The sequence below is a fragment of the Dendronephthya gigantea genome, unplaced genomic scaffold (assembly GCF_004324835.1).
Source record: "Dendronephthya gigantea isolate DGI-Jeju-01 unplaced genomic scaffold, DenGig_1.0 000228F, whole genome shotgun sequence".
In the NCBI taxonomy this organism is placed as follows: Eukaryota; Metazoa; Cnidaria; class Anthozoa; order Malacalcyonacea; family Nephtheidae; genus Dendronephthya; species Dendronephthya gigantea.
In genome coordinates, this window is record NW_021163238.1 from 85,623 (window position 1) to 97,140 (window position 11,518).

At 36.4% G+C, this 11,518-nt stretch overlaps 1 protein-coding gene across 1 annotated transcript; it reads right to left on the reverse strand.

Annotated features, from left to right (window-relative positions):
- Positions 1-8,188: 8,188 nt before the first annotated feature.
- On the reverse strand, positions 8,189-10,054 carry LOC114540264. The gene has a single exon (XM_028560541.1). It carries the CDS (start codon positions 9,367-9,369, stop codon positions 8,473-8,475), a length of 897 nt encoding a protein of 298 aa, XP_028416342.1. The 5' UTR covers positions 9,370-10,054; the 3' UTR covers positions 8,189-8,472.
- Between the last annotated feature and the right edge of the window lie 1,464 nt (positions 10,055-11,518).

Genomic DNA, 11,518 nt, shown 5'->3' on the forward strand with positions numbered 1-11,518 from the left:
GTCTTGCAATGCAATGAATATTACTAACAAGTGACAATTTGACTAGGGGCCTAAAACTTTTGCACAGTACTGTATATATATATATATATATATATATATATATATATATATATAATATATATATATATATATATATATATATATTTATTATATGGGTCCATGGCTTAGGCACTCGTAATGAGTGAGCTGGAGAGGAAAAGGGACAAATTTACATTCTTAGGTTTGAATATGCCCGTCAAGGGTAAGTATGGTGAACACGGAGAACATTTTGCCTATATTATTATCTCTGTTGCAACTCCAAATTTATTTTATCCAAATTTATTTATATATATATATATATATATATATATATATATATATATATATATATATATATATATAAACGTTTTCGCTTAACTGAAAGCTCTTCAGGTGCTGAACACTTTGTAAGAAATGAGCTGAATGTGATATCATTTGTTATACCCCATTTGATGCTAAGTTATTTTAAATAAATAGATAAAAAACTCCTCGGGATAGCACAATTTTCATTCGGAATTCAAATTTACACCTAATGCGAGTTATTTCAGACAGATGATATCGAAACCCCCACACTCGATCCGCTATATGTACGGTTCTGACAGGAGAGCGGGCGATAAAAACGATAAAGCAGGAGTAAGCAGGATAAGGTAGAGTGAGCAGGTTCACTGGGAAGAGAGATGAAAGGGGAGCTTGAAAAAGTGCAGCAGGAGCAAAAAGTTAACAGCCGGCAAGAGAGTCAAGCGATGGAAGGCAAGAGAAAGGCGAGAAACAAAAGCAAAGAGGAGTGTGCTTTAGATTTTATGTTTCTCATAACCTATCCTCGCCCCATCCGGCGCAAAAATTGGGGAATTCGTGCTGACGTTTTTTGTTTTCGTCCGTTACATAAAAAATTATAGTCCCGCACTAGTTTAAATTAAAGAAAAATAACATTAACGCTAGTTTAGGAGACAAAATGTAACTAAGCGAATTTTATTTAACAGTTCCCACTAATTAAACTAGAGCCACTACTATTACATTCATATCAAATTTTAATATCAAAAGAGTATAAAGAAGAGTAATTAAGGTGGTTTATCTGCGAGATAACTTTGCATGGTTCTGTCCATTAAATGACACTTTTGCAACCACTCGTTTTATCACACTGGAAGAAATTCATAGTATGATTGATTAACTCGTGATTGTGACTGAAAATGCCCAAAAACATCGTGTTCAAAATATTGATTTTCTGACGATTAGACTTGTTACGAACGAGAGAGGCTACAAACAAATACTAACCCCCTTAAACACAGCGTTACAAGCACATTTCTCGTCAGAACAAGTTGTTTCCAAACACATTTCACAATGGTAATTCAAGAAACAGACGTTGACACATTTGTCACAATCGGCTTTGAAGTCTAAAGTGAAAAGATATAAAGATGGTATAACATTAATTAGAGAAATGCACATACATGCAGGGAATACCAGCGTATGCACTCTTTCCGCAGAGCGATGATCAAATGACAAATGACTTAAAGTATAACAATAAAGAAAACATTACATTGGTGCATGCATGTTGGTTACTACAATCAGCTTTATAGTCGGGCACTGGCAACAGTCTTTATTGAACCAGAAACGTACGCTAAATTAAGGCTATAAAGAATACGGTATATTTATCATTAAAGGTAATAAAAAAGAAACATACTCATCACCGCTTTACTTGTCAAATATCGATAAATTGGCGCGCTTTTCATTACGCCTAAAATTGAAATAATATGAAGTATAAGCTGTTTTGTTTTGTAAAGATTAAGAATTCACAAGATTTAATATTTTACAGCTAAGATCAAGATGCCGATACGATGTCAATGCTTATGTCTTTGCTTATCGAAACGATTTGTCGTGGAATAAATAGCTGTATCACTGTCCGTATTTGAAAATTCTACTCAATATCGTTCCAATCCAGCGTGATTGGACATAATTTTTTATAGAAAACATCCACTTAGGGTTACCAAGTGAAAAGAAAACAATTGCTTTCAATCTTTTAGTTTCTGACAAAAAACTTTGAAGCCCAATAAAACAGAAACCTTAACCTCTCCTCAATCGATTTTTTTTTAAAAATTTTCTGTTGAAAAACACCTATTCAGCTCTTCAATCTCACGTTTTGGACATTGTTGTTATATCACGAGGTCATATCAAGGGTTTATGTTTTGTGTAGTTGCCAGGCATTAAAAATGAGTTGAGAGTCTTCAAAACAATGGGAGGGGAATGAAACATTCTCATCATAACCGGATAATATTGAAAAATGAAAACTATTATAATGATGTAAACACAATGTTAGGATGAAGTGTCTATATTGAGTTCCATGGTCAATACTTCAGTCGTTCTCAATTCATTGTGACCTGTGCATGTGGTCTTGACGTTCAAGTGTGTACTGTCTGAGCGTTACAAGTATGTCCTCATTTGAAATTCAAAATTCACATGATGTAATATTTAACACATGCACTTTTGAGTGAGTTAAAAAAGTGGCATAGGCTAGAAAAAAGATTTGAAGAAAGAGTAGCTCGCACCTGCATCTGAACACGATGTCTCGTAGCGGTTTATTGATTTACTGAAAACGTGCGTCATAGAATAAATAATAGGTGTCTCTTTTAGTGGCCGCGGAAGGAAGATCGTTAAGCGTACGGGCGACTATATTAATATATTTAGGTTCATCATTATTAGTTTCCCTTAGTTCCTTTACGGTCTGCTAACATACCCCACTCGTCTTATAACGATCTTTCGCGGTCCACCCTGTCATGCGCCTATTTTGAGAATTCTCCTCCGTATTGTGAGCTCTCCTCACAAAAGTACTCTCCCCGCTATTGTGAATTCTCTTCACCAAAACGCTGAATATAATTTTTCTTAGTAAGTTCTTGCGCAGATAAGCTAGAATTAGTAGCACCCATCGGGTCAGAGCCGAATTTCTTTACATTGAAAGTGAAACGCTGACTAAAGCGCTGCAAGGCAGTAAGTAAAAACAGTACGATAATAAGCGACTGATACTAAGAAAAAATTTTCTATTTAGACGGGTAACCCGTACATGAAGCAATTTAGAGATAGCTACAATAGCGATTATTTTGTCTCTTGAAAACTAAAATCATGCTTGAAGTTCACTGTAAAGTATACACTTATTCGGCCGCATGTATATACACTTAATTATGTTTCACATTGCTCGTTTTTTTTTTGTTTTTGTCGGAGAATATATTCAATATTTCACTGTCTGAAAAGCCGGTGGCGGTTTTTGACAGGGGAGTGCGGGGCTGAAAACAATCGCTGATAACAATGGTGTAATATTCCCTCTAATATTCCCCTCTCTAATATTCCCTAATATTCCCCTCTAATATTCCCCTCTAATATTCCCTCTAATGTTGTTCACCAACATCAGAATTCGAAGTCTCTGTAATAGCATTTCATTCCTTCCGCCATTCATCCCAAACATTTAAACACCATAATGTTGTCTTTTTGGTGTTTGTTGGTATGCGTTCGGCATTTCTCGCCAACACTTCTGCGTCATTTAGCGCGACAACTCCTCTTTTAAAAGTTGTCGGTTCGTCACGCTTGTCCTGAGGTTGCTTTACACTTTGATCATCGTAAACAAACTCTCCAGTAAAATCACCGAGAATAAATCACATATCCCCTCGTTGCCTCAAAATAACCTATACTTATTCAGCTTAATGCTTAAGTTCCAGAGAATGGAGTTGTTTTGCAAAGCCATATTGAGGCCATAAAAATTATAAGCCTTTTTTTGTGTAGTTACCATGCTACAAAAATTGTATTTTAATCCTCCAAACAATGAAAAGACAATAATAGCATTTTGATCATTACTCGGTGATATTGGTAAAGGTCTGTAATATATGAATTCTCAATCCCTTTAAAATATAATTGTGTTCCTAGTCTGGCTTACGCGATCAGTATTGAGAGATACTGCAAAATGTCATTCGAACACCGGTATAAAGAGAGTAAGAATAATTAGCGAACACACAATCCCTTCACACCCCAAATTGCCAATCCGAAATTATTGTACTGATCAAATATATTGAGTTAAAATATAATGGTTTTTGGGAGATTTTCTGTTGGGCGGTACTTTTATATATTTATAAAAAATAAGGTAGGGCGAAGATGAGAATCAAGGAATTTTTTTATGCGGCCTAAACACTCGATAGCGCGCATGGGAGAAAATTAAAGCGGGAGGGAGAAAAATCGAGTAAGGGAGAGCAGGAGTATGTTGTTCCAATAATCTAATAAATGTGCATAATAGAATAAGAATACACAGTGCGAAAAGTAAATTCTAATAAACCGTTGAGTTATTAAAGTGTGTAATACAATAAAGGCCTACTATAGAAACTTGTTAAATACACTAGAAAATATATATAAAGCGTTAATACTTCTAATTTCATTGTGGCAATGTAGCTACATATATTCGCTTGTACGTAAATGCTACATCAAGTTTTGAGTGTTTTGACAAGTGCACAGTTCGAACTTCGTCTATAGGACTGCATGACAATTCACGCATATGCATGCGACAAGAGTACCTGCTTCTATTTAAAGATTACAATGTTCCCAATAAAACCTAAGCAACTTAGCAAAACAAAAATACTACATGTTGTTGCTATATGTGTTAAATTATTTTCATAATTAGTAATATTTCTATATAGCATTTGGACGCTACTGTTCCTATGATATGTAAACATTAATATATAGATATATTCCTCCCCCAATTAAGCGGTGTAGCTATCGCCCTGTCTACTTGAGGTTGCAATTTTACAAGGACCACGTTAGACCTAAAAAGGCACCGGCCGCACCACCACACAATTTAATGATAATATATTTCAATTTAGATGTTTATAAAACCAGGTCTTGTCCTTTCACGCTTTCTAATAGAGAAAATGAATATGTTGATCTTATAGATTAATGTAATATTCCGTTAATGATTCAATTGCTCTTGAGAGACATACTATGAGCTTAAATCGGACACAACTGATGCAAATTCTTTGAGTGGGAGAATGGGTCATGGGGGTGAAGTACTTCGGATTAGCATACTGTACTGTTGTACATCCCAAAAGACTCATTAGGGCCTTATGCTTTCCTCCTGTGGGGGATCTATAAGTCCCACTAGGAGAGACTGAATGCCCTATAGGGGTGATAATCCCCAATAGAGCCCTGCTAGAAGGGTCGCGACCCCATCTAACATCAACCTGAACCACGAGATCATAATCCCCTTGGCCAGTCCCTACGATTCGACTGAATATTATGTACACATTAAGGTAATTTGAGTCTATGGGCCTGAAGGTGATCATTGGGAGCACTTCAACCCCACATGACCATTTTATTTATTATTTTTATATTATTTTTTATATTTATTATTATTAAACTTTATTTACACACGGTATTCTCAATCAGGATTTTCATGCTGACAAATGACAAGATTATGAATTACAAAATAAGACTACAAAAATATTTACAATGATAAATCAAACTAATAATTAATATACCTGCTTTTCATGAGAGCCGTGTAAGGAATATATACAAGAAATATAATATAATACAAATGTGAATGTAGATTAAAATAATTTGGAACAGCCCGATTTAAAATTTGATAGGTTATTTGCTAGCCGTAGCCCAATCGGTAGGCTGTTCCATAGCATCGCACCACTATAACTAAAACTATTCTTGAGATAGTTTGTGCGAGGCTTAGGAACAGCCAGCTTACTATTTGTGTTTCTCAACGAATAAGGATTGACACTGTCACGGTTTACAAACATGGAACCCATGTATTGTGGAGCAAGTCCATTGAGTGATTTATAAACCATGACAGCCTTTTGAAACTGGCGTTGGGAAGATAACTTTTTCCAGCCAAGTCTATCGAGTAAGATGTCGGCATTAGTGTCATAGCTTGAAAAGGTCAAAACTCTCGCTGCGCGATTTTGTAGTTTTTGAAGTTTATCTGCCAAGGTTTTATTGCAATTGTCCCAAACTGTACAGCAATAATTGAAATATGGCTGGACAAGGGAATTAAAAATTAAATACAATGTTGCAACTGGGACAAATGAACGAACGAGTTTTAAAGCGCCAATACCAGAAGCAATTTTTTTGTTAATTCCTTGATCTGTATATTCCAAGATAGATTTTCATCAAGGTGAACTCCTAGAGATTTTGTATGTGAAACCTTGTCTATAGGAATTCCGTCTATTTTAAAACATGGGTCTGATTGGAAAGTAGCTATTCTTTGTCGTGAGCCAATTAGCATAAATTCAGTTTTGGATTGATTCAATGTAAGCCTATTGGCGATAAGCCATTTATTAACATTTTCAAGATCTTGATTAAAGTAATAATCTATATCTTCAATTTTATTGCTTGCAAATGTTAAATTGGTGTCGTCTGCATACATTCGTGCTTGGGAGTGCTCAGGACAATTTGGCAAGTCATTTATATACAATAAAAATAGCAATGGTCCCAAAATAGTTCCCTGTGGAATACCACAAAGTAACGTACGGTTGGTAGAAAGATGGCCATTGACATAACATTTTTGACTGCGGTTACTTAAATAAGACCTAAACCAGTTAGCCACAGCACCCCCAAGACCATATGCTGACAGTTTTGACAACAAAATTCCATGGTCAACTGTATCAAAGGCTTTCTTAAGATCTAGGAAAACGACAGCATTGACCAGTCCTTGGTCAATATTGTAGGCCCAGCTATTAGTAGATTCTAGAAGTGCAGTAACAGTTGAATGCAAACGTCGAAATCCAGACTGGTATTACATAGTAAATTGTTCTCAGTAAGAAAACCGTAAATTTGATCATAAATAATTCGTTCGAAAACTTTCGCCACAACCGGTATTATCGAAATTGGGCGATAATTATTTAAGTCTCTACGCTCGCCCTGTTTGAATAATGGAATGACTTTTGAGCATTTCCATTCTTCAGGAAAGATACCGGTAATGATAGAGCAGTTAAAAATTACGGCAAGGGATTCCGAAAGCAAGTCAGGACAATGACGAAGAAGCTTGGCAGATATTTTGTCTAGCCCAATTGCTTTGGACTTACAAAGTTTGTTAAGAAGCGAATAAACTGATGATGGGGTTATTGACTTAAACTCTATATTATTGTTACTATTGTGGCAAGTAAGATATTCTAAATACGAGCGATTGTTTTCTTCGTCAGGTATTTTTTCCTTAAGCTTAGGTCCAATAGTAGCAAAATGAGTATTAAACGTCTCAGATAGGTCCGAGGGGTCAGTAATAGAAACCCCGTTTATTTTGATTTCATTTACTCGTGAACTCATCTGTTTTCTTGAGGTCAATTCATTGATGATACCCCAAGTTTTTTTAACATTATTCTCGTTTTCATGAAAAGCGTTCATATAATAGGTTTTCTTAACAAGTTTAATTTCATTGTTTACAGAATTTCGAGCTTTCTTAAAAACAGTCCAATCACAAATATCTTTGGATCGAATAGCTTTTATTTTCAAAACATCTCTTTCATGCATTTGCCTTTTTAATTCAGGCGTGATCCACGGCGCCTTAGAAGATCTTACTCGCCTAGTTCGTAAAGGGGCATGCTTTTCCACTACGTTGTTAAAGGTCGTTTTCCATATACGCCACATATCATTCGGATTATTATAAATCCTTATCACGTCCCAATTCTGTAAAGAAATATCTCGTCGAAAATATTCAGAATTGAAATTTTTAAGTTTTCTATAACTTATTGTAGAATGGCCTTTGTTGCGTGGACTGATAGAAAGCTTACGGAATGCGTAAATTAAGCTATGATCACTGATACCGACATGAGAAACACCAGAGGAAACAATATTATCTGGTGTATTGGTAAAAATATGATCGATCATAGTTGATGAAGTTTCGGTAATTCGAGTTGGTTCATTTATTAATTGATGTAAACCATAGAGTTCAGTGATGCCAATTAAAGATCTCGAATTGCAATCTAAAGTAGGCGATCCAAGGTCACAATTTAGGTCGCCCAATAGGTAATACTCGACATTTTCTGCGTCAAGCATATCAATAAACGTTTCGAAATGATTAAATTTATCAGTATTCGAATTAGGTGGTCTATACCATGTTGTAACGAGAAAGGGCTTAGAATTTGGTTTTTGAATTTGAATACATAAATTTTCCAAGTCATCGATAAACAGGTCTTTGCGAAGTATAAAATTTACGCAGGAGCGCACATAAAAGCAAACACCTCCATACGTTTTTCCATCGGCACTACTACATGCTCTGTCCCGACGTATAATTTCATATCCAGGTATGTAAACATCGTTATCGCTTATTGTAGAATTAAGCCATGTCTCGTTAATTGCTAGAACATCGATTGGGCTAGTAGCAAGCAAAACTCGCAGCTCATCAATGTGATTTACTATGCTTCTCACATTAAGGGCTGCTAACTTAAACCCGCGTGAGGTAGGAATAACGGATTTGGGAAATTGTCAATCTGAGATAGATTTAGCAAAATCTAAAAAGTTTTGTTGTAAAGCTAAGCTACCTTGTCTATTTAAATGAAGGCCCTTCGTGTTTAGGTGGCTTTCATTCATATTTGAATTACTTAAGAAGGGAATTTTATTGCGAATACAATAGCCTTTAAGAATGTTATTAACCTGAGTAGCTTTAACAGTTAAGTCATGATTATCAGACCTTACCAGAATGGCTGATATTCCAACATCTGTACCTGGTGAATCTTCTTTTACTTGCGTTACAATGTTGACGATAGAGTCAGCTATTACTTTTGGCGTGCAATGACTTCTCAGGTCGTTTGTTCCAACATGTAAAATAATCTTGTCCGGTGTTCTTCTTGTAAGTGGCTTGACAAAGTCCTCCATGTCTGTGACTGTTGCTCCAGGGAACGGCTTTACAATAAAATAATGATTAGGATCTTCAGCATTCATCTTCGGACCGATAATATTTTTAACAATTGAGTCTCCTGCAATAACAACTGGTTGCTTCTGCGAGTTCTGGCCCTGTCTCGTTGTTTCAATGTTGGAGGTATTTGAAATCCCGCCAGAGCCAGAGGTATTTGCATCCGGAGCATTTAGTTGACTGGTATTATGAGCTGATGGTTTAGACTTGGTTTTCTTACTCTTCTTTTTACTCTTTTTTGTAAGACTTTCTTTGGCGTTGGGCTGACTATAGATTACAGGCTGATCAGATTCATGATTCAGTTGAGTGACTTCATTATTACGTATGATTTCACAGGCCGGTTCAATGTTAATTTCTCCGTCTTTTGAAATCACAGTGTTAGTCATGGACGTATGTTGAGAGTCATTTTGAAATAACTTAAGAGCAGTCAAAAGGCTGCTCTTTTCGTTTTCCAAATTTTTATTTGCCATTTTCAAATCAGATATAGAAACAGGACATGTTCATATTTTGTGCCCTAAGATCATCATTCATTCTGATTAGCTCAAGCTTGTCTTTCTTTAGGTCATTAACTACGTTTTCCAAAACCAGAATCGAGTAGGGTTTACTTTCTTTAATATTGTTTATCTCAACTGTAATATCCTGTAGTTTGTTTGCCACATTTTCGGAAAATCTCTCAAGTTTCGAATTCAATCTTGCTATTGACTCGGAGTCGCAGTTATAGCTGGAGTTGCTTCCCAAGGGATTATGCCAATTTATTAAGTTTGCGTGCATACCGATTGGGCCTTCATGCAAATTTTTTGACTTCGCATTCAACTCATCATACTTTACACCGATTTCAGAATCTATTTTCGCTTGATTTTCGTCTTGGTATTCCAATTTCTTTTCAACATCAGGTTGATAACTAAACGAATGTTCAAGTGCATCATCATTGACATCGTCAGGTTCGACAGCTAGCAAATTTTCAATTGATTGATTTAGATGTAGTTCGGCATGGCTATCGATTTCAGAAGCACTGTCCAGATCTTGATTTAAAAGCGAATGTATTCTTGCCGTTATGTCACTACCTTTCTCACCACCAAAGTTTATATTTTGGCTTTTTGTTAGCCAAGTAACCGATAACAGCTTACTTTCAAATAACCATTTACCGCCACGGGGGGAACGCCATGTTGTTGCTTCGGCAGTCTCCTCGTCAATTTCGGTTAGTACAAGCGCTTTCAGGGTTTCAAGAGATCCCGTCCAAATAAGTTTACTTTTCTTAATGTTGAAATAACTGTATAACACATTTAAAACAGTTGAGGAATTCATTTTAACTCAACAGAACTTGAGAAACAACAGAGCTCTAAAATACACGTCCGCCTCGGTCACTCGGTCTCACTCTTCTCACTCATTACTACCAAGCTGAAAATAAATACAGCAAAATACAGGTTCATGTTTTACATATGAGATTTTAATAGGTTTTAGTTGTGATAGCCTGAAGCTGCAATAGAATTACCCTTTGCCCTGCCACGAGCATTGCTCCATTAACTTAAATTTATATATGTTTTATATAAATTGGCTTTAATGATTCAATTGCTCTTGAGAGACATACTATGAGCTAAAATCGGACACAACTGATGCAATTCTTTGTGTGAGAGAATGGGTCATGGGAGTGAAGTACTGCGGATTAGCATACTGTACTGTTGTACATCCCAAAAGACTCATTAGGCCCACACAGAATGCAAATTGTACGAAACATATCGATAGGCCTATATGAAGATATATATATGCGCAGACCGCATACACAATTTTTTTTAGTATAATATTATTCTCTCTTTTTGCAATATATTTAAGTACTAGTGTTGGCCAGCATGGCTGATACTCCTGATAACATAGAAGTAGGTGTCTGAATATACCGTTCGTAGCAGTCAGATGACCACCGCCCTAAGGTTTTAATAAGCCATGATGGTAATTTGGCTTCTGCTGCAGTTGTTGCTGCACCTATTCAGGCTATTCTGTAGCTATGACCAGCATAATTTAAAGCCTCGAAGCCAGATTTAGTAAGCAGGTTCCTAGTTTCGGTGGTTAAATTTTGTTTCGTGAGAGGTTTTCCCGATGCATGGATAAACAGAGGACAATTTGTGGATGGTTGTAGCGACAGATAGTTTTGTAAAGCTTGTACTGGACAAATGTCCGAATTAGTGGCGCCGACTGTTATAGTATGACCCAGGCGAAATGGGTCAGTCGACTTGGACTCCTTGATACGAACTGTCATGAAATCGGGACCATTTGTGCCCGTTCTAGGTGCAAAGAGGATGCTATCTCGGGTAAGATGTATGTTCGGATTGAATTTACAATTGCATGTTAGCTCTCCGAGACGGAGAAATCCAAAAAAGGCCAATGTCATGGCTGCCCATATCATCAGGGAGTCAAAATTACTTGGGGTGTTGGATATGCCAAGTAATATTCTAAAAAGCCGCAAATGGTGGATTGTGATTGGGAGGCGGACTCTTGTTTTGTCTCCATGGGAGCGTTTAATTCTCGTAACACAAGTTGCAGGCGTAACATTTTGTGCAAATTCAACTGGAAACCATGCCGAATGTGGTAGTGGCGGACTGCTGCTAAATATGTTTTTAAGGAAGG